The sequence below is a fragment of the Conger conger genome, chromosome 9, assembly GCF_963514075.1.
Source record: "Conger conger chromosome 9, fConCon1.1, whole genome shotgun sequence".
Taxonomy (NCBI): Eukaryota; Metazoa; Chordata; class Actinopteri; order Anguilliformes; family Congridae; genus Conger; species Conger conger.
The window spans coordinates 52,855,059-52,879,963 of NC_083768.1; the positions used below are offsets into that span (position 1 = coordinate 52,855,059).

At 44.9% G+C, this 24,905-nt stretch overlaps 1 protein-coding gene across 2 annotated transcripts in view; it reads right to left on the reverse strand.

Annotated features, from left to right (window-relative positions):
* trappc9 (trafficking protein particle complex subunit 9) overlaps positions 1-24,905 on the reverse strand; it is a 324,830-nt gene that overhangs the window by 160,337 nt on the left and 139,588 nt on the right. For both annotated transcript variants that reach the window (XM_061255361.1, XM_061255360.1), the window contains one exon: positions 15,360-15,475. In XM_061255361.1, the coding sequence (XP_061111345.1) occupies positions 15,360-15,475 (116 nt within the window). The remainder of the gene's footprint in view (positions 1-15,359; positions 15,476-24,905) is intronic.

Consider the following 24,905-nt stretch of genomic DNA (forward strand, 5'->3'; position numbering starts at 1 on the left):
TCTGAGCCTGCCACCTGGGAACACCCAGAGTTTTTGGGATGAGTCTTTAGGTCTTTAACCTTTACTTCAATGTAGTTAAGGATGGCACATCCTATCTTTTGCCATCAAGAGTTTCTTTTTATATATAATACTCGCTTTGACCCAAAATGTCACTTACGCCACTTGCCCACCAAACCCTGGATATGTAGAGAGTTTTCTGACCTGCCAGCTTCACAATTGCAGGTGAAGTTTGTTTCCTGAGTATTCTTCAAACAATTACATTTAATGTTACTTTTGACTGAAACTATTTACTATGGCACATGGAACTTGAGAATGCTGCGGTCAAGGAAACAAGCACTGCTGCGATATACAAACTGATATGCAGACCTGGGTTGAAATAGTTTGCATTTGTTTTGGACTCGGGGGAGCGGGGTGGTTGTGACTCAGCAGTCTTGCCGCCGTTTGTGTCAGTAAGCCGTGAAATGGCTCTGCTGTAAAATTTCCTTCTGGCCTCCCCTTTCTGCCGCTCTGGCCCTGGAACTTGACAGTAGAGACACACTGTTTGTGTCTTCTTCAAATGGTGGCGCGGCCTTCGTTCATTTTCAATGGGAGGCGGTGGGCCACTTCTGCAAGGGATAGGGATAGCTTATGGCACGAGGCAAGCCACTGAAGCAGCTGGAAGCGGCGGGGTGCTGGGGAAAGTTCATCTCCAAACAACTGCCGGCACCACCCCTCCTTGCGGGAGCCAATCAGATTTGAATTCCGACGTAAACATTGTACCTCTTTTAAAAAATGTGTGAATGAATGTGTTCATTAACCGACACTAAAGCTGGCTATCTTGTTCTGATCAATACGAATAGTAACGTTGCTATGCTGTAACAAATTTTAGTCAGGATACCAGCACTAAACTGTTGAATAGGGCACGAATGGTAAAATGTTGTTATACTGTCCCAGTCGCAACACGCTTCTTAAATCAATGCAGACAATAATAAAAAGTGATGTCCCGAACATAATGATCGAACACAAAGCGAGAATGTAACCTAATTGATTTAAAAATGAATAAAGTACCCCTTTCCACAGTCTCACAGAACACATAAAAATAGGGTAATAATATAGCTTAAACCACATACAAAATGCAATCTTACATTTTGTGATTTATTGATTTTATTAAAACTGGACATTGAGCCTTCACTACTGTCAGTGAAAAAATGCATGAAAGCCCACAAGCGGCCGATTGAGGGAAGCGGGAGTGGTGCAAGGCGGCTTCACAGCGAACAGTGATTATCCGCCATGAGCCGGGTGGGCACTGACTCCAGAATTGCCGGTAATTAGCAGCAGCACAGCTACAGTTATTCTAAACGTGGTTTCTTTTCTCGCTTTCCTTTTGGATATTAGCTACAGTGTTACTGATGGGTGTCTCAACTTCGGCTATTTATTCAGGATGCAAAACAGATGGGGAGCGGTAGCGAAGCCATTTTAACAGTGCACTTAATTAGCCTTGGCTACTTTATCCACATGCAAGTAATATTTTAGTATCAAAGGTAACAGAATTAGTGACTGAATTAATTTATCGTGGTTAGAGTGCTACGTGTATCGTTTACAGTAGGTCAGGATGCTCCTATTGATTGTTCATTCAACGTATATTGTCTGTAGTTGTAGCAGCTGTCGATTATGCGATTTTGGCCCAAAATAAAAAAAATTTTGATTCACTAAATCGGCCATCTGTAAGTATGTCAACTCTGAGAGATCCAAGACGGCCGATTTTCATTCATAACGAAAGATTCTTCTACAATTGGAAAGTTTTGCCTGGGACTGCAGAATCATGGCAAAAACACACAGTGTGCACCCAGCGTAATGGAACACAATCCACCAGGAGTGTGTAAGTAAGTCAAGGTAAGTACTGCCAGGTAAGTTCCTTGAGCTATTCCTTGGGCAATAGTTCTTTCTTTCAGGCACACAGCCTGCTTTTTGTTCATTAAACATTTTTGTTATTTTATTTTTCGCATTTTCTCCATTTCAGCGCTAGCTCATCTGACATACTGTGTGTGCGATGTGCTAAAGTATCGCTGGCGTATGGGGGAGACTGCCTCGGATGAGGTCACAGGTGTAAGCTGCAGAGCTCCTTACAAAGGGCACAGGTGACATGGTGGTGACTGGTGAGGCATAATTAGTTATTTAAAACCGAGAGGAAAATGTTCAAACAAAGAACAAATCCACAGCCCACCTAATTCCCAGCAGAAAGATGTGAGTATTAGTCAGCCCATCTAATACAATTCACATAATTGGGCCGAGCTTTGCGAACAGTGTTCCAGGCCAACACAGAAAGACTGTACCTACCTGGACATTGTTGAAAAGCAAAGTTCTGAAAGTCAAGAGCATCAGACACCGTCCAAGAACGAGCACAACAGTGAATGATGGAGGAGTTATAGCAAGATACAGTCAAGGAACAGAAAAGCAAATAAAGCAGATGCGTCTTGAATGCACCAATAACGCTGGTTCCTCATTCCAAATATGAAATTAAATTTTGGCTGCTGGATGTCTTGCCTGGCTCAAAATACTATCTACAACAGCAGTGTTTCTTAAACTATGGGTTGGAACCTGAAATGAGTCACAGGAGTATGTGAGGTGGGTCCTGGAATGAGCCCATTAGCCTATTCTGGTACTGTATGTGTATTTGATGGGTCCCTGAAAGGTAATACATTTCTAATTTGGGTCCCGATATTAAGAAGTGTCAGGGCCAGTGCATTCCAAGTGGCGTGTCGTGGAGTACTGACTGCTACAGTGGACTGGGCTGGGGTGTAATCACCCATAGCTTCACCGAGGGAGGCAGAAGAACAACATGGCTGCCGGTGGTCAGCTGCCTTGTTCTGCCTGTGCCGGCTGCACGTTTATTTCTCTGAAAGGTGTGGCTCAGGCTTCTGAGGAGAGCATGCTCCACACTGCTGAGACGTGCCCTTGAGTATAACAGGCTTTTCCAAGATGGATGAAATGGTAAAATATATTAGTTTTTTTCCCCCTTACTAGTTTTGGTACTACCTAGTACAGGGGTCGGCAACCCTGGTTCTGGAGAGCCGCAGGGTGTGCTGGCTTCCGTCTCCACCTTAAAATAAGCAGCCGATTCAGACCCAAGAAACCAGGTGAGGTGAGTTAACTGTGTAATCAACGGCTTTCATTGATCAATTAATGCCAAGTAACAACGAAAGCCAGCACACCCTGTGGCTCTCCAGGACCAGGGTTGCCGACCCCTGACCTAGTAAGAAGAAGCTGTATTGTAAAATATATACATTTCGGTTATCGGTTATCTTCATTACATTACATTATTGGCATTTGGCAGACGCTCTTATCCAGAGTGACGTACAGTTGATTAGACTAAGCAGGAGACAATCCTCCCCTGGAGCAATGCAGAGTTAAGGGCCTTGCTCAAGGGCCCAACGGCTGTGCGGATCTTATTGTGGCTACAACGGGATTAGAACCACCGACCTTGCGTGTCCTAGTCATTTACCTTAACCACTACGCTACAGGCCGCCCTATCTAGTGTTGGACAGTGAAATGGACATTCAGGAAATGAACATCTGAATGCAATAAAATAAAAGTAGGGCTCTTTTGACCACTTTTGACACATTTGTTCATTTCACAGCAGTAAAAAAAACATCCAGCCAGCAGCAGTTATGCGGACGGAAACGCCTGATGAGAGAGGTCAATGGAGAATGGGCAGACTTGTTCGAGCTTGTTCGAGGTAACTCAGATAACACCATCAATCCATGGACCCAACCTGGCCTTGTGTCAACAGTCCAGGCTGGTGGCGGTGATGTAATGGTGTGGGGAATGTTTCCTTGACACACTTTGGGCCGGTGAACACCAATCAATTATCGCTTGAATGTTCTGTTCGGAACACAGTCCACATTACCTGTGCAGCTGTTATCTGCTTTTATTACCCCTTTCCCCAGGCCCCTGTTTAAGTTCAGTGCGAATGTGAATTTGCCCTGGAATTGATCTGACCTTTATTTTTGTATGAGCAATTTCTTCTCATATGTCAGTCAAGTTTGACTTTGAGTTTATTAGTTTATTGTAAAAAATCAATTTTGCGCAAATTGGAACATAGTTGGAATTTTCCAATGATTTTAAATCTCAAACAGTAAATAACCTCAAACAGTCACACTCCAAACTCCACTATGGCCAAGACCAAAGAGCTGTCAAAGGACACCAGAAACAAAATTGTAGACCTGCACCAGGCTGGGAAGCCTGAATCTGCAATAGGTAAGCAGCTTGGTGTGAAGAAATCAACTGTAGGAGCAATTATTAGAAAATGGAAGACATACAAGACCACTGATAATCTCCCTCGATCTGGGGCTCCACGCAAGATCTCACCCCGTGGGGTCAAAATGATCACAAGAACGGTGAGCAAAAATCCCAGAACCACACGGGGGGACCTAGTGAATGACCTGCAGAGAGCTGGGACCAAAGTAACAAAGGCTACCATCAGTAACACACTACGCCGCCAGGGACTCAAATCCTGCAGTGCCAGACGTGTCCCTCTGCTTAAGCCAGTACATGTCCAGGCCCGTCTGAAGTTTGCTAGAGAGCATTTGGATGATCCAGAAGAGGATTGGGAGAATGTCATATGGTCAGATGAAACCAAAATAGAACTTTTTGGTAAAAACTCAACTTGTCGTGTTTGGAGGAGAACGAATGCTGAGTTGCATCCAAAGAACACCATACCTACTGTGAAGCATGGGGGTGAAAACATCATGCTTTGGGGCTGTTTTTCTGCAAAGGGACCAGGACGACTGATCCGTGTAAAGGAAAGAATGAATGGGGCCATGTATCATGAGATTTTGAGTGAAAACCTCCTTCCATCAGCAAGGGCATTGAAGATGAAACGTGGCTGGGTCTTTCAGCATGACAATGATCCCAAACACACCTCCCGGGCAACGAAGGAGTGGCTTCCTAAGAAGCATTTCAAGGTCCTGGAGTGGCCTAGCCAGTCTCCAGATCTCAACCCCATAGAAAATCTTTGGAGGGAGTTGAAAGTCCGTGTTGCCCAGCGACAGCCCCAAAACATCACTGCTCTAGAGGAGATCTGCATGGAGGAATGGGCCAAAATACCAGCAACAGTGTGTGAAAACCTTAGACTTACAGAAAACGTTTGACCTCTGTCATTGCCAACAAAGGGTATATAACAAAGTATTGAGATGAACTTTTGTTATTGACCAAATACCACCATAATTTGCAAATAAATTCTTTAAAAATCAGACAATTTGGATTTTTTTTTCTCATTTTGTCTCTCATAGTTGAGGTATACCTATGATGGAAATGACAGGCCTCTCATCTTTTTAAGTGGGAGAACTTGCACAATTGGTGGCTGACTAAATACTTTTTTGCCCCACTGTATATGTTTAGAACAGCATTCCATGTGTATTTTCCTAGTTATGGATGTGATGCTTTGACTTGTGGAAGAACCTATGCACTAGTAAATCGCTTTGGATTAAAAGCGTCTGCCAAATGACAAAAATGTAAATGTAAATGTAAAAGAAGGCTATGGTTGCACTTTATTTCATGGTCCTATTTATGCAGTTGACAGATCAGTAATTCACACATAGCAATGGCTCAAAAATATGCCCTTTATAATATACACCTATTCTGGCTTCAAAAGAGAATGTTTAAACACCTTTTTTCCTACCATGTGAAAGAATTTGTAAATCCTATCACGTCTGTCCTGATTTATAATTTGTCTCCAAGACCAGTGAACACGTCTCTACAGGTTTAATTGATGCATTTTCAAAACAATACATTCCATCTACTAGCAGGGATGTAAATATCAAATTCTTGCCAAAATCTTAATTCTTGAACCAACAAGACTATGTTTATTATGGTTTTACTGCACAAACAGGTCCTCTAAGCATAACTGTGGATTTGAGCAGGCTCGACTCGGTCACTGAAAGCGTTAACAGCAGTAAACAAACAGAAGCTTTCCTCTGCAACATATTTATCACTTATCAAGACGTTCACACTCGGGCAGGCAGCAGCCGAGTTATAAATATCCCCATCAGGAGGCGAGATCTGAATCTTTAAGCAGAGGCAGGCAGAAGGCGGCAGGGAGGCTAAAAATAGCAGCCAAGCAGACTCTCGCATTCGCTCCCAGCTTTCATTAGCCCAGGAAAGTATAGAGCCCCTGTTCTGCTATTCATCTAAAATGGCTCTCTGTAGACAGCCACTGTCTTTACAGAGCTTGCATCTTAAGTGTAGGCAATCCGACAAGAGGGGAGTGTTAACACCAGCCAGCATATGAAATGCATTCATTCTGGAAATTGAAATTGAAATATCCATTTAAACATTAAATAATGAAATGATGAATTCTGCTTTCACCTCTGACCTCATAAAATCTTTATGCAGAAGAAGCCCATTAGATATTCTGTTGGCTTATGCTGTCACATTTGGGCTCATCTGTTAATATATTTTGTCTTACAGTGCAGAAGCATAGTTTTTCACAATAAACCGTATAAAGATAAACTGGACATGATGAATTAGTACAAGAACATAAAATTGCAGTTTATTCAGGACATGCCACTAATTTTGGATTCAAATTTAAACATAAATAATTCACAGACATTTCTCCTGGAAAGATGTAAAACACAGTACTCTCTCTGGGAGAAACACCAATGTGACAGGAATTTTAATATGTATTTAAAATGTCCACCGTAAGAACGGATGGAAATCTACATATGTCCTACATTGTGAAGGCTTGATTCCTAACAAGCTGAGTGGCAAAATAAACAGTGTTGTTAAAATTATTCTGGAAACTGCCGCCATAGTACTACCAAAAGCATAGGTCAAATAAGAGAATGCTAGAATTTTGCCAATAAAATTCTAAAGCAATCTGAAATCTAAAAGCAACACATTTAAGCTTTAGATTCAAACCAAATGTGTTAGGTTATGTTCCATATAATTAGCAAAGGAGGCAAGCTAGAAAATTGTAGGATGATGATGCCACAACATCTCATTTAACCCCTCATTCTCATTCTTGACACAAGCTTAAAAATGACATACCCAAAATAAAATGGGTACTATTCCTGAACCCTTTTGATTACAGGTATCATCCTGGTATCTTCTGAAAGGTAACCCTTTGGGATTTGTTTTCCAAGAGTCAGAATTAGTCAGAATTTTACGAAAACAAAGTTACCGAAGTTCAAACACAGTGAAATTGGAAGCTTTGTTTCTCACTGAAAATATTTTTTTGTTTTTGACTGGATACAGATTATTGTAGCTGTGGCTTGTGCCTTTAGAAACACAATGGAGCCAAAAAACTGAAAAAATATGAGTGACTTCCACACTAGTGAGGTTCTAAGAGAAGAGGCCAGAAGTTGTCACAACCGATGTGAATTGTGCAGTCCAGCTCCCATTTCTAGAGGAGGAAGTCCAGAATTATCCTGGAGGTCCAGGATCCAGAATTATTTACTGTAACATGAGCAGGCACAGTTGAAATGAGTAACAGATTAGTGCTGAGTGATAATATTGCAGAGATAATTACCTAATTCTTTTCAGTGCAATAACAATCATCATTGCCATGCAGGCAATAGGCTTTCTCTTGTATCTGTTTTTCATTAATTATACTTGATGTAGTAGTAATCCTCAACACTTCACATAAAATATATATTAACAGAAATGTGTGAAATTCCACACGATTCAACTTTTAATGTTCCTTTTGTTTGTATTCTGTATATTCAATATGTAGATGACTATAGGAACCTGCACTTTTACCAGTTCCTACAACAGCATTCAGATCTACTCAGGTGTCACTGATAACTTTAAAAACATACATGTTTTAATTTACAATTAATTTACATGTGCAAATTAACATCTTCCAAAAATCATAGAACATTCCAAATAACTCATTTAAACGGGAGAAAATGTAACGCCAGATATGACACACTCAAAATAGGCACACATACTGTACTCCCACAGCCCATACAGTACCTGATGTTTATTTGAGCAATTATAGCCCATTTACCATTTTGATTGTGCACTAAAATATTCATATTCCATTGTGCTACTACAGCAAAGCAATACTATGCACACACTAAAATTATGATTGCTTTCCTCATGCATGCTTTTTATGCACGCGCTTCTGTGGACCGCTTTATTTATTGCAGAGATGTGTTGGTGTGCTTATTAAAATGACAGTCTGTATGATACCTTACTTGTTTGTGTGTGGCTAATGACACATTCCATGATATTGCAACACATTTTCTTGGGGGAAATTCACACATTATCATACATTTTTCTGGCTTTCACATTTCCCGTAAGGAAAAAACATAAAGCTTTGAAAACGGGTAACACAGCAGAGAATTGTTGCATTGATCTGAGCACAGTTATTAGTAAATGGCAATACTTTCTTTGTTTTATGCCTACCCTTAGCACACCTTACTCTTTTTAACAAAAAGATTTTTACAAACTCGGGAAACAGCCATTTAAACCACATGCGGTTAAAGTGCACAGTGTCAGATTTTAATAAAGGGCATTATCATACAATTTGGTTTCACCAGAAATTACATCAGTGTTTGAACTTAGTCCCCCCATTTCAGGGCAGCATAATGTTTGCGGCACAGCAATGTTTTATGTTTTTTAAATAAAAGTAGTCAAGTTTAGTATTTTTGCTGCATATCCTTTGCAAAGCTGGGACTTGATTCAGCTGTAAATTATGCTGATACACCATGGAACACATTTGTTGGCTAAATGGCTTTAAGTCATCAAGGCTCCAATGCATCAAATGCCTCAAACCACTGTGATTCTGCCAGATATGCAGCAGGTACAAAGATAATTGTTGCTCCTGAATCTTCTTGTTGAACTCAATGGAAAAAATATTCAGGATAAACAATTATTTTCAGATTTACTGCATATCTGGCTGAAGCATCGGGGTTTGAGGCTTAAAGTCATTTAGCCAACAAATGTGTTCTGTGAGAACTGTCAAGAGAGTGTTTTGCATAGCAGGCCTGCCCACCATGGAGATCTCCCTTCCACTCCCACTTCTCACGACCGCCCATCATTCACTCTCAATTCCGGGAACAATTTCCTCCACTGAGTCGAAACCAACACGCACGCATGCATGTCAGCACCTACATCCTGCTGCACACCATTTATTTCATTTTCCTTTCAAAGGAACGAAATGTCAACGACTCCAGAGAGAGAAAGAGCCGTGTAGAGCATAACCAGGCCCTGCATGGGTTTCGGCCGTTTGCGGGTTTGAAGATAACGCGCAAGAGCCTTCCTCGGACCGCCCCGCTGCCCTAAAGCAGATCCGAGTCAATCCACAGCACCGTCAAACCTCAGGAAGGAGGGCTGGAGAGAAAGGGAGGATGGATAAACATGCCTGTGCACCACAGCGGCAAGGGAGTCGGCGGGGCTCATGAGGTGAGATGATTGCTTTTCTCTCTGGCTCCCAACCTGCCACTCAACACCCCCTCCCGCCCCCGGCCCTGAGTGTCAGCTGAAGGATGATCTGCACGCTTTCAGTGGCATCTGAGCCACCCGCCCTTCCCGACCTCCGCGGGAGCGCTGCTCTTGCTAATGGGCACAGTGGGAGCTAACGGGGGAGCGAGCTTCCGGCAGAAAGAGGAGTCTCTGCTCGCGCTCTCCACCACACCGTTATGCAAATTATGCGCCCGGTCTCAGAGAGAGAGGGGACAGGGCTCGGTCTCAGAGAGAGGACAGTGCTCGGTCTCAGAGAGAGAGGACAGCGCTCGGTCTCAGAGAGAGAGGAAAGCGCTCGGTCTCAGAGAGAGAGAGAGGACAGCGGTCGGTCTCAGAGAGAGGGGACAGGGCTCGGTCTCAGAGAGAGGGGACAGCGCTCGGTCTCAGAGAGAGAGGACAGCGCTCGGTCTCAGAGAGAGAAAGGACAGCGGTCGGTCTCAGAGAGAGAAAGGACAGCGGTCGGTCTCAGAGATAGGGGACAGGGCTCGGTCTCAGAGAGAGGGGACAGCGCTCGGTCTCAGAAAGAGAGGACAGCGCTCGGTCTCAGAGAGAGAGGACAGCGCTCGGTCTCAGAGAGAGGGGACAGGGCTCGGTCTCAGAGAGAGGGGACAGCGCTCGGTCTCAGAGAGAGAGGACAGCGCTCGGTCTCAGAGAGAGAGGACAGGGCTCGGTCTCAGAGAGAGGGGACAGGGCTCGGTCTCAGAGAGAGGGGACGGCGCTCGGTCTTACAGAGAGAGAGGACGGCACTCGGTCTCAGAGAGAGAGGACAGCGCTCGGTCTCAAGAGAGAGGGGACAGGGCTCGGTCTCAGAGAGAGAGGACAGGGTTCGGTCTCAGAGAGAGGGGACAGGGCTCGGTCTCAGAGAGAGGGGACAGGGCTCGGTCTCAGAGAGAGAGGACAGGGTTCGGTCTCAGAGAGAGAGGACAGGGCTCGGTCTCAGAGAGAGGGGGACAGCGCTCGGTCTCAGAGAGAGGGGACAGCACTCGGTCTCAGAGAGAGGACAGCGCTCGGTCTCAGAGAGAGAGAGGACAGCGCTCGGTCTCAGAGAGAGGGGACAGCGCTCGGTCTCAGAGAGAGAGGACAGCGCTCGGTCTCAGAGAGAGAGGACAGGGCTCGGTCTCAGAGAGAGGGGACAGCGCTCGGTCTCAGAGAGAGGACAGGGCTCGGTCTCAGAGAGAGGGGACAGCGCTCGGTCTCAGAGAGAGGGGACAGCGCTCGGTCTCAGAGAGAGGACAGCGCTCGGTCTCAGAGAGAGAGGGGACAGCGCTCGATCTCAGAGAGAGAGGACAGCGCTCGGTCTCAGAGAGAGAGGACAGCGCTCGGTCTCAGAGAGACAGGACAGCGCTCGGTCTCAGAGAGAGAGGACAGCACTCGGTCTCAGAGAGAGAGGACAGCACTCGGTCTCAGAGAGAGGACAGCGCTCGGTCTCAGAGAGAGAGGACAGCGCTCGGTCTCAAGAGAGAGGGGACAGGGCTCGGTCTCAGAGAGAGGGGACAGCGCTCGGTCTCAGAGATAGGGGACAGCGCTCGGTCTCAGAGAGAGGGGACAGGGCTCGGTCTCAGAGAGAGAGGGGACAGCGCTCGGTCTCAGAGAGAGAGGACAGCGCTCGGTCTCAGAGAGAGGGGACAGGGCTCGGTCTCAGAGAGAGGGGACAGGGCTCGGTCTCAGAGAGAGGGGACAGCGCTCGGTCTCAGAGAGAGAGGACAGCGCTCGGTCTCAGAGAGAGGGGACAGCGCTCGGTCTCAGAGATAGGGGACAGCGCTCGATCTCAGAGAGAGGGGACAGGGCTCGGTCTCAGAGAGAGGGGACAGGGCTCGGTCTCAGAGAGAGGGGACAGCGCTCGGTCTCAGAGAGAGGGGACAGGGCTCGGTCTCAGAGAGAGGGGACAGGGCTCGGTCTCAGAGAGAGGGGACAGGGCTCGGTCTCAGAGAGAGGGGACAGGGCTCGGTCTCAGAGAGAGGGGACAGCGCTCGGTCTCAGAGAGAGGGGACAGGGCTCGGTCTCAGAGAGAGGGGACAGGGCTCGGTCTCAGAGAGAGGGGACAGGGCTCGTTCTCAGAGAGAGGGGACAGGGCTCGGTCTCAGAGAGAGAGGACAGCACTCGGTCTCAGATAGAGGGGACAGCGCTCAGTCTCAGAGAGAGGGGACAGGGCTCGGTCTCAGAGAGAGGGGACAGCGCTCGGTCTCAGAGAGAGGGGACAGCGCTCGGTCTCAGAGAGAGGGGACAGGGCTCGGTCTCAGAGAGAGGGGACAGCGCTCGGTCTCAGAGAGAGGGGACAGCGCTCGGTCTCAGAGAGAGGACAGCGCTCGGTCTCAGAGAGAGAGGGGACAGCGCTCGGTCTCAGAGAGAGAGGACAGCGCTCGGTCTCAGAGAGAGAGGACAGCACTCGGTCTCAGAGAGAGAGGACAGCACTCGGTCTCAGAGAGAGAGGACAGCACTCGGTCTCAGAGAGAGAGGACAGCACTCGGTCTCAGAGAGAGAGGACAGCACTCGGTCTCAGAGAGAGGACAGAGAGAAACACACAAAAGGGGGAGCACTTTTTCCCTCCATGTTCCCCCTTCCCCATAGCCTGAGGACTGCCTAAGGACGCTGTGCTCTGGGGATCAAGTAAATGTGTTCATTTCTGATTACAGAGCATGTTGATTTATGACAGTTCATTTCCTGCCGAACAGTCGAGCTATGCATGCCAGCCAACCTCCAGAGGTTCTGGGTACAGGGGGAAGCATTCTTTTTTTTTTTTTTTTTTTTTTTTTTTCAAGATAGTTTTAGGCCTTTTTTCAGCTTTATTGGACAGTATAGTATAGAGAGACAGGAAGAATGGGAGCGAGAGAGAGGGAAAGGCATGCAACAAAAGTTGGATTCGAACCGCCGACGTCGCGGCTCACCATGAGCACGCGGTCAGTGCTCTACAGGCTGCGCAACCAAGACACCCGGGGGAAGCATTAATACCACTCGCCAGCAGGTCTTTCACTTTGCTGCAAAACAGGCCCTTAGACAAACAACCATGTGTACTTTGTTTGTCTAAGAGCCTGTATTAAATCAATATAAACTGAATATCAGCTATTTCATAATGTGGACCAATTCTGTTCTGGACTTTTGAAGCCAGGCTATCAAAAACTGTTTTAAAAAAATCACTGAATTAAAATTCACATCTTCCAGCTTTCAATAGGTGAGGCAATGTTGAAGGGAATAAGGTGTGTAGGGTGAAAATGCTCCAGCGAGACTCTTCTCCCCTTAATTATGATTAGAGTTTAATTGCCCAGCAGATGCCCCAGCCCTGGGTGAGATACAGAGCTTACACGCAGTCACCTATTTAAACACAGCTGAATCCTCTTATTGCCAGAGAAACTGAGGTGAAGTTCCTTGCTCAAGGGAACTCCCACACAGAACTCAAACTCTAAATGACTACAATAACGATGGTAAATATATGGAAACAATATTTATTCAAATGCCCACCCCTTCCCCCCGCCAAAACAAAAAATACAAAATAAAGATATTTGCAAGAAAAGACTACATTCTCCACATTAATTCAGAATGTCCACAGAAGAAGAACACGTTGGAAACGCGCCGTTTCCATTACACAAATGTTGTTGGTCACCTCCATGACTAAACTCTTCTGAGGCATTGAGTATAAAAAACATAAAGTCCTCTTCTCTGGGGTAAACAAGTCATTCATCTGCATCTATGTAGCACAACATATCGATCCACAAAGATCTTAATAACGATAACAAATACATATAAAACAAATTAGATTTGACTGCAAGAGTAGCGTGCGGAATTTCCTTTTGTTTATCATGTCCTAGAAACCTATTAGAACTTAATCAGCCCTGTGATAACTATTGGAAATGTTGTGAATGTTTTATTAGCGAGCCACAGTGCTGATAATACTACAGCTATCTTTTCAGAAACCAAGTCAGGGAGGGGGGTAAGGCGGGGCGCGGAATTAAAATGCACTTTTCCGTGTCCTCAGCCTCCATGTATAAGATATTAGGTAACATGGCCAGAGGCGAAGCTTGTATCGGGGAACATAAGTTGGAAGGCCGCAGTGGGAATGCTGATGCAAGCTGTTGAGGCGAGGCTGGAACTTCCAATCAGATGAGGAGAACTGTCCCTCATGACTTACCTGTGATTCAGAGCCGGAGTGATGCTCAAGCTGTCAGGGGCTGTCTCGAGCCGAACTGACTGCGCTGTCCTCGCCCCTGTTCCGCTAACAGAAACAGGACCGCACAGCTACCCCCCCCCCCCCACCACCACCACCCAGACAGGCCACACGTGCTTGTGTTTACGTGTGTTTCCTCAAATTATCTTTTGATTGATACCAACTTTATTTTTGAGGCTAGCTAGCAATTAGTATCAAGGCACAAAAATCGGGATTGTTCTCACCTATAACAAGGACTCTCGGTTCTCACAAGTCTCATTAAAACACTCTGCGGTGGTGCTGATTCGTCGACTGAAATAATGTTGAATTAGCTTCTCGTGCACGCGTTTCAGCTCGACGAGGCTCCCTTTCAGGCCTCTAACCGAACCCTCAGTCAATCCCAACCCTTTCAATGAACGTGACAGCAAGCAAGTACTCATGCCAAACCTGTGTCTTCACAATCAGTCTGGGCAATTAATTTTTGCGACTGTGTTCAAGTATCAATTGAGTCCAGGACTTAGACATACTTTCCAGATCACACTTTGACTGCCATTACAGAGTACATACTTAATGCTTACAACTCAGCATTTTGGACAGTACTCAAAAACGCTCTGCCCCAATTGTAACAATCACTCAGGAAACACTTCAATTTGACCCCGCCAGGGCCTAAAAACACAACAGCGACGTTACTGCAGTTAAATATTTTCTAGAAAAATGAACCGCATGACCCTTTCCCGACAGGAAATGCAGCATGATGTTGCTATCAGCCGTCTGAGCACAGCGAGAAATCATGAACTGAAGCTGCATGCGCATGTGTGTTTGCGTTAGTGGCATGTAGATACTTCAGCTGATTGTGACCCATTGATCCAGCGCGTCCTGCCGTGCGCCTCTTTTATCGAATCGACAGGAGCAAGGTCGCCCAAGAGTGAAGGAGAGCGATCAGGGGAGCCGGCGAGGAGCCTGGTTTAACAGTATTAATAATACAGTAATAATAATTCCTGCTTTTTGTCATATTCAAAGAGCTTTACACAGTGATGAGGGGGAAACGTGCCTCAACCACCACCAATGTGTTTAGACGGGACACTCTTTCCATTGAGTGTAATGGGATCTTTCATGACCACAGGGAGTCAGAACCTCTGTTTAACGTCTCATCCGGAAGATGGCATCTCCCACAGCACAGTGTCCCCATGCTGGGGCATTGGGATTTGAGGATCAAAGATCGCCCCCTACTGGCCAGCCGACACCACTTCCAGCAGCAACTTCATTTTCCCAGGAGGTCTCCCATCCAAGTTCTAACCAAGCTCACACCTGCTTTCAGCCATTCAGCAGGAGCAGGGTGCATGGTGGTATGGCTGCTGGCTACTGGCAGTACATAAAAAAGCAGCAAATAACCTCTGATATACAGATTGTAAAAAAAACTATAAATGAGTCCTCAATAATACATTGTCAGATCAATGATATACTTTACAATATCGCACATGAATTGCCATTAATTAATGTAGTTGTTAACATGCATTAATTGATGTACAAATACATTAAGCAAGAAATGGGCTTTTCATTAGTTAATGTATTTGTTAACTACTAACGAATGTATAGTACTAGTGACATGAATATTTATACATTAGCAAACCCTAAAATGATAATTAACCATTAATAAACATGTAAAATGTATTGACTTTTCCATTACAATATGAATTGGAAAATAATTTGTGAGTTTGAGAAGATTGTTAACAGTGCGGTGGCCTGTTTTTCTTGCAGGGATAAGGTGTCCTACCTTGACGTGGTTATACTCGGTCTTGCCGGATTCGCTGACAGTCTTGCTCTCTGTGCGGGGCTTCAGGACCTGTCTCAGGGGGCTGGAGATCGGCAGGCCTGTCACACTTATCCCATCTGAAACGACATGCAACACGTCCGTCAATCAACCAAACACCCCTGCCCCATCCCGAAATACTGAATGTCCCAACTTCCACACCTAAAGCCACACCCACCGCTTGCCCCTCCCACTCTCCCTCAAGCTACAAACACCGTCATCTCTACCCACCCCAAACTACACCCACCAGCGAAACTTCTCCTTTCTGACCCATTCCCCAGAAAACTACACCCCTCACTGACCTATTGCCCAGCAAAACACACCCATCACAGACTCCTCCCCCAGCAAATGACACCCATCACAGACTCCTCCCCCAGCAAATGACACCCAGCACAGACTACTCCCCCAGCAAACAACACCCATCAGAGACTCCTCCCCCAGCAAATCACACTTCTCACTGGCCAATCACCCAGCAAAGCACACCCCTAACTGGCCCATCCCCACAGCAACCCACATCCGTCACTGACTCCTCCCCCAGCAAACCACACCCCTCACTGACCCCGCCCGTACCTGCCTGCTAAACCGCGCCCTCCAGTAACCTCCCCAGCGTGGGCGGCTGCCCACGGTCTCCCTCCCGCACGTCTGCCAGTGATGCAGAAGCCACGCGGTGACGTGTGTGCGGTGCGGACACACTGACACACACTGGCGCACCGGCGGAGCGAGCTGCCTGTTCCTTCAGAGAGATCGCTGCCGGGGCTCTCTGCATGCTGCACGCAGGCCCGTCTCCACGGCGACGTCTGCGCGCGGACCCTGACGTCAATCGCAGAGGGAGAGCTCGTCTCCGGGGGGACTGGAGCCTGCTGGCACCGCGCGGCCGCGGTTCTGTTAAAGCTTCAGTTACACGTCCCTCCGACCCACCCGAGAGGTTTCAACCGTACAGGACCCTAACTGTTCTCTACTTAAAATCCTTCCACAGGGCCCTCTTTGTCCCACCAAATGATCCCGGATCAACAACACCCCACTCTGAGGCGGCCATTTTATGTCAAATCTGAACACTGGCCGACAATTGCTCAGCACTTTGGGGGCGAAACTTGCATATCAATGGGTGGGAAAGGATGTCCAAAAAGCACAAAACGTATTTACATACCCATTTGGTCTTAAGAGTTTAAGGTCAAATGGACGCTGAAACTGTTGTCATGCACTATAATTTGCTGGTCCATATTTACTAAATTGCCACATCTGCCTTGTGGCGCACAAGAGATGTGGTAACAGCGAGGGGTGCCGAATCTTGCGGGTTAGCATGAATGAAAACGTATTTTTAGGAGCTCTGATGCAAGACCACAATAAAAAATAAATACATGTTCATGAACAACCAATCTAGGCAGGTGGCAATTGCAGAAAAGATAACAGCATGTTTTTCTAGTCTAAATTGTGCTTATGCGTCATAACCTAAAATGGGGCAATACAGATTAACAGAAGACTGCAGGCTTTGAAAGGAACAAAGGACCTATTCTTCTTGCTACATGACACAAGCATACGCAAGAACAATTAACCTGAACGGGTCGAGGTAATATGCAACAGCAGTCCAAACACGTCCAGCATACTGTCTGAGAGGACCTGAGCGTATAGCAATTTGCATAATATCCTTGAAACCAAATTGAATAAATAAATAAAAAATGGTAATCATATGCATATACAACACAGTGTGTGACCCACGTCCATGTACATAGCTTGTCATTGTCTTTCAAAAAGAAGATTGCAAACCCTTGGCCCTTTAATTTTTTTCCAGACAAAAGGCACCTGCCGTGACTCCCAATACATGTTAATAGACATGCACAACGGATTAGTACAACATGTGACAAGCTTACATAATTCTATACCGCAAAGCTAACCGGTTAAAATGGTACTGTTACAAAGGGGCTTTGGCCAGAACAAAGAACAAATCACCCACCCAGACAACAATGTAGATTTATTATATGCCTTTCCAGTTCATGAAGCACTAAAACATTGCAGAAACATGCAGTAGAAACGAATGACAGACACATTGTCTGACATGAAAGCACACAAGCACAGCATGAGCTGTTAATGATACAATTACTTATATAAACTATACATTGATGGAAATGCTTTTTTATGAACAAGGTTATATTCTGAGTAGCTTATGTAAAGCGAGTGTAGTCACAATTGTACTATAAGCATAAATTTTAGATTCTGCAAAAGGTCATACAACCAACACCAACACAAGGTTTTGACAATGGAGTGAAGATAACATGTTCAAAAATGCATACGTTATATGAGTTGGGTACAGTCCAGTGGTGCGGACTGGTGCCCACTGACCTCTTCCAAACCCCCAGTGTGGAAGATGAGACAGACCAAGCATAAGTTATTTAATCAAAAAGCTATTTTTGGTCGCTATTTTTCAAGTAAAGCCTCACCTCTCAATCTCACAAGGGAAAATGCCAATGAGAAACAGCCTGTGTATGTGCATGTGCGCAAGTGTGTGTGTGTGTGTGTGTGTGTGTGTGTGTGTGTGTATGTGTGTGTGTGTGTGTGTGTGTGTATGTGTGTGTGTGTGTGTGTGTGTGTGTGTCTACAGCTCACCTTCCCCTTTGTCCACCTCAGATGTACACTTAGGCAGACCTGTAACAAGCTTGTTAATGCAAATATTTAATCAGCCAATCAAGTGGCAGCAATTAAATGCATACAAGCCTGTGGACATGGTCAAGAGGTTCAGCTGTTTTTCAGACCAAATGTTAGAATGGGGAAGAGGTGTGATCTAAGTGACTTTGACCGTGGAATGATTGTTTGTGCGAGACAGGGTGTTTTGAGTATCTGCTGATCTCCTAGAATTTTCACACACAACAGTCTCTAGAGTTTGCAAAGAATGGTGTGTAAAAACAAAAAACATTCAGTGAGCAGCAGTTCTGCGGGCAAAAACACCAAAAAATGCATAAGAGCATCTATGAACACACAACGCAGACCAATAAGAAAAATACCTAATAAAGTGCTTACTGAGTGTATAAACCCATTGCAAATGGGGACTGTTCGCAACTGAAATGTTTGTAACACTGAAAAGTGTTAAGTGAAGTCAAGCTTTAATTTAAAATATTTATTAGAACGGTTACTTACGTAACTTTTGAATTTCATAAACTCAATAAAAAGATGCATCGTAATAATAGCCTGGCTTTTCTTGACAACTGTTAGCAAAAATGCTATCGTTCTTGCATTCTCTAAAAACATAATACTGCAAACTGTCAGCTCTGTTAATGCCACAAATAATATAGCCTATATCATCGGTCTTCAACCGGGGGTACTACAGGGGGTCCGGCAAATTATTTCACCTGAAGCATTTTTTTCCTCTTCCAAAAATTAAAAATGTCATAGGCTAACAGAATATAGAAAAGAAAAACGCTTCCTATTCGTTTATAATAACACATAGTAGGCTACCCATGAATCATGCATGCGATCATGTGATCCCCATGTGCAACATTTAGCTATCCTGTGCCAAAACATGTTAGTGATAACCATAAAATGTGAAATGATGGATCGTTTTGTAATTTCTCGGAACAAAAGCTCCACGTCAGACACGACTGATGGTGGTTCGGGTGACCCACCTTCAGAGGATGCCAACACCCCTTCAATGAATAGCCATAAACGCAAACGAGAGAAGACTCGTAAATATTCAGAAAATGATCTACAGTTTGGCTTCACCTGCAAGGAGACCGATGGTGTTGAATTACCAATGTGTGTGGTTTGCTCTGCCGTGCTATCAAACGAAAGTATGAAGCCATCAAAGCTGCAACGACACTTAGAGACACACCATGCTCACTTGAAGGAAAAAACCATTGAATATTTCCAGTCCCGTTTAAAAGCTTTTGCGGGCCAACAGACCTTGATGAGACAATCAGCGAAAGTTGGCGAGTTAGCTTAAAAAGCATCTTTTCAAGTTGCATTACGTGTCGCTCAGACAAAAAAGCCCTACACAATAGCGGGAAGTTTAATATTGCTTGCAGCTAGTGATATGTACAAAACAATGTTTGGGAATGATGAGTACATTAAAAAATTGAAAAGCATCCCATTGTCAGACACAACCATCGCCCGCTGGATTGATGAAATGGCAGCTGATGTGAGGGCGCAACTAGTAGAGAAACTCCGTAAGGCAGACTCTTTTGCACTGCAATTAGATTAATCCACCGATGTGTCAAACGACGCTCAGCTTTTGGCGTTTTGCGGTTTGTCGACCAAAATGAGATGCAGGAGGAATTTCTTTTTTGTAAGCAGCTGCCTGGGCGTACAACAATTTTTGATATTTTCAAAGTGATCGATTATTTTTTCCGTGAACATGATATACCCTGCCCAAAATGTGTCGCGATGTGCACAGACGGTGCTAGAGCTATGGTTGGCTTAAAAAGTGGCCTTAATGCGCTCATCAAAGATGTGGCTCCCAATATCACAACTTCCATCTGTCCTAGAATAGAGAAGCTCTGTGCCACTCACCAGGGTCAGTCCTCTCACTAGGAAGCCTATGAGATATTCCATCCATACTCAATTAGCTTAATTCTTTGTCCCTCCATAATTAAAATGTGACCCTTTTTGTGTATCTACCGATCGCTGTGGATTTTCTTTTATTTTAGAGTTATTGGATTACGGCGAGTAAAGGATCCTTTTTCCTAACGTGCGTTAAATGTCGAAATTGGGCTTTGTTTTTAGCAGCATCTGACCGTAAGCCAAACCCTTCTTTTCGATTCCGGGAGATCACTTTGAGACTTAATTTACGTTTGGACTGTTTGATTCAGTTGCTAAATGTTGGGACTGATGGGCACTGAACTTTGGGGGGGGGGGGGTTTGTTCATTGTGAAGTTTTGCGTTGTTTTATTAATGTCAATAATAAACAGAATAGATTGAAACGAGTTGTATAAAGCACCCGTTACAGATAATGTATAATCCTGTTGTGTGTGTGTGTGTGTGTGTGTGTGTGTGTGGGCGTGCTTGCGGGCGGAGGCGCTCGTGACTGACAGTCCAAATATAAGATGAATAGGCCTATCAATACAAAATTTGGGGTGGAGGTCCGTGCTCAGTGTCTCTCTCAGCCAAGGGGTCCTTGAGCTGAAAATGGTTGAAGACCCCTGGCCTATATGAATGAATTAAAGAAGAACTCACAGGCATTAACACGAAAAGAGCAATGCCACATTGGAGGAGCTGCAGGTTCAAAGCCAGCTAGAGGGTTTGTGCCATGCCACTAAAAGACATGGCAGTTTCTGACAATCCAGCTCACCCTCAACATCTTCAGCGGTCTGGACTGATCCCACATGCTTTGAGCCGGAGCTGTTTTTTTAATCACTGGAAAAGTGCGATTTGTTTCTGTTTGAAGCTTTTTCTGTGGTCCAAATCAGTTCATTTCTGTAGTGACGTGGGATTTTCACAGCTTACCAACAAACAAAAAGAGAGAAAAACTTCCAAATATCACTGGTGAAAAAAACACCAGCATGCAAAGCAATATCTGTGCACTCTGGAATAGGATTGGTGTCAGAACAAACATCTACAGGGTCTGATTCAGGGAGCAGTGCGACCAAAAGCACAAAAGGTTACGCGGTGGCAATAGGCAGGCCACTCATGACCAAACCACCTACGGATGGCAGTATGATTTCAAAGAAAGCACAAATAAATTAAGCATGTGGCAGACCAGGCAGCTTTTGTCAGTACTCGGGATTTCCAATAATTCATTCCCCTGTCCCCCCCCCTTGAATTTCTATTGTTTATTTCTTGAAATTCGCCCCGGCAGAAAATAACCAACGCAAGAGCGATGAAAATTTAATACGGTGAAATTCACCGTCTTATTGAATGTCGTGGCAGGGTTCTCCCCTGTTCCGTTCTAAATGAGGGAGAAGGTTCTGGAAGTGCACAGGTACATTATCTCTACACTAGTGACTAATGACTCTATTACAGCTCCGTGTTTTTCCTCTTCCCCCACTCCTTTCCACAGCGCGAGTACGTTCTCTAGTCCCGCGAAAGAGCCGTGGTGAAAGTGTGAGCGACCGGTGTAAAGATTAATGACGGCATTAGTTAGACCTGCCCTCCCGCGCGCGCCAGACTGTGAAAATATTATGCCCGCTGCTATTAAGTGGCCGTAGAGCGAGGGTTGGGAAGGGAGGGCGGTCCGTCTGTGAGACAGGAGGAGGAGGGAGGATGGGCGGTGGATGTCACGGGACAGACCGCCCCCCACATCAAGATCGAGATCATCGGGAGAGTAATGAACGATGAGCGCTCCCGCTTACAGCATTTTGAAAAGAGTGTCGCCATAAATAACACACTCCTGTCTGTCGGAAGAAGGGCAAGCATTCGGCTCTGGTGTTAAATCATGAAAATGGGAGTCGAAGCCCCTCCGCGCTCATGTCTGCTACATCTTGATGTAGCCACCATCTTTTCATGGGGTTAGCCAATTTAGACTAGGCTGGATTCAATCAGCATTCGCCCTTATCTTTGCAAACCAAGTCTGGCAAGTTCAGCAATCACCCAAATTAACTTGTCAAACTGCGCTTGCGTAAAATAAACTGACACCAGCATTAACTTTGTTGAGAGAGCAGAGATCATCAAATCATGGTCCTTGAGGGCAGAGAACTGCTAGTTTTCCACCCTCCCTTTACCTGGGAGTCAGGTGTGAAGACTGTCTGGCCAATCACTAGCATACATTGTTCAGTTAATTGTCCAAGAAAAAGAAAACCAGGGCCAGATTTAATGTTCCCCGTGATAGAGGTAAGAATGAATGTCCATTGAATCAGGGTCATATGTTCGCCAAACAATGTAGGAATTTACACATTCGAAACATGAAAACACCAAAAGAAAAACAAAGAATGGGAGCTTTCTCTTAAATCGGTCACCTGTGGGGTAATCTTAAAACAGTTAGCAGTTTCTACGGTTACTACTTGTCCCCTTCCAATGAGGCATAAAGTGCCCACAGGGTAGCTCCCCATGCCATCGCTGCTAGCTGTCCTTTAGCGCTCCTCAGCCTGCAGTTTAAAACAGTTAATGCACACGGTTAAGAGCACTGGAGTATCTCACACAGCTCGCCTTTAGTGCTCCTGAGGCACGGTGCAGGTGGCACAGCAGACGCTAAAAAGGCTAATAAGGTTTTAAATTACAGCTTTCTTGTTCAAACGTTAAATCATGTCAGAACTTTGAAACAGATTAGCCTACTGGAAAGCATTTTTACACACCTTTACACACTTTTAGCACAGTTAGTAGCACATACAAAGTATCACTAATGCAATTGGTGGATTACTAGAGCGAGAAATAACAGTGCAAGACTCGACTGGAGATCGAAAATGTTATATAATAGAAGATTTCAGCTCATACCCAGAGAGGGTAACATGGAACTGATTTAGTTGCAATTGATGTTGTTCACCACCCTTTTCCACAGACACAGTAATCACTGCTGGACCACAGCCCAAACCAGGAGGAACATCGCACACTGTTCTCCGAGTGAAGAGGCACATACATTATCGTTGTCCGTGGAAGGCAGGCTGCCTCCAGCTCATGAATGGCTGGCTCACCCCTCATGGCTTCAGAATTCAGAGCCACTTATTTTCTGCACACTTATTGTTCTGTACATTTCATTATAAATGGATAACATTGGCATTTTTGCCTATCAATCTACATTTAATAACCCATAATTACATGTTTGCAAATATATTAGGGATATCAAACTGAAATCTCTCTGGCAGCTTCATGCTTTTGGCAGGGACAGGGAGACTGGTCAGAAAGAAAGATGAATGCAGCAAAATACAGAGAGGTCTTTGAAGAAAACCTTGTCTAGAGTGCACACAACCGCGGACTGGGGAAACCTTTCAGCATGGCAATGACCAGAAGCATACAGCCCAGACGATGCAGGAGTGGCTTCAGTCAGTCTTTGACTGTCATTGAGTGGCCCAGCCAAAGCCCAGACTTAAAGCCCATAGAACATCTGTGGAGAGACCTGAAGATGGCAGTTCACAGACGCTCCCTATCCAATCTGATGGATCTGAAGAGGATCTTCCAGGTATAATTAACTGCCCAAATCCAGGTATGAAAAGCTTGTAGATACTTACCCAAGAAGACACAAAGCTGTAATTGCTGCCAAAGAGGCTTCTTCAGTACTGAAGTACTGAATTAAGGGTCTGAATACTTGTGATTTCAGTTTTTGATTTTTAATGAAGTGTAGCAAAAATGTATAAAAACATGTTTACACTTCATTGTGGGTTATTGAGTGTAGATTGATGGGCAGAAATGGCAATTTTATCCACCTACAACACAAAAAAGTGTGCAAATAGTAAAGCGGTCTGAATACTTTCAGAAGGCACTGTTTGTCAACATGGACAGCGATTCTGCCATTCTGCCTACTGTGGGAGGTTTGTTCTACCAGTGGGGGGCCAGTACAGACAGACGTCACATCTGGAAGGAACCACTACAGAGAGAGGGGACAGCCAGTCACCCCCAGACTTTAAAGCAGATGGTATATGGCCATGGTGCGTTTGAAGATTGTTTGGTAGCATGGTGGGGCCTGTCCATCAATGAGTAAGCTAGGATCAAGGCTGAAATGTGGCAAGACATTACAACATGAGGACTCTATCTATAATACATCGTCCCCAGAACATTCACTTAACCAAACATCAGCTTAAACCATAAACAGGCATGTGGTGCTTTATGTCACCACTGATGCAGCGACATGCTATCATACACACCATATGCCTATTTGCAGTCATTGACAAAAGCTTTTACAAATGTCTAAGTAGTGCTTAGAAAGTTGCTAAAAAGGGAACATTAATGACTTATATAGTTCTTTTGAATGGACATTCCTAGAAGGTATTACCCACACCTCTTTACAAATTTAGTATATTAACTAAAATAAAACCATTTAAAGCATTCGGCCATTTGCCTTTAGTAGTTATTCAACTGGAAATTAACAATGAACAATTTTCCATTTTATGTAAAGGCATTTGTGCACTTTGCAATTGTGAATGCACGATTCCAGCTGAACTCAGAGGAAAAGTTAAGATAAAAAGACCTCTTGTCGCTGAAAGAGCTATTCTTACAATTACGTATTACAAGCAGCATTTTAATGGCACATTGTGTGCCCTCTTGAAATGCTCTGTGTGAATTAAGCGAGAGAGGCTGAGGGAGTTATTACCATGCAGGGTCATTTCGGTAAGAAGTGAGGAGAGAATTACTGTGAGAAAATGTCTACACTGAACAAATGAAGGCTTCTATTTTACCGTCCCTGAGAGCCCCATGCATTCTGCTCTAAATTGGTTATTCTATAAGATTTTCATAAAGATTCAAACACAAGAATTGGAAAATGAGTCACATAAATCCAGGGGAAAGATATTTCTCTGCCAATTTCACCGGTCCTGCTGAAAAGTGGGATCCTTAATAGAATCTTTGACGGCGCATTTAGAGTTATTTAATAACAAAAACCCATATCTGTTCAAGAGCGATCAACTACAGAACAGGTTTCACCTTCAGAGCCGGAATGGC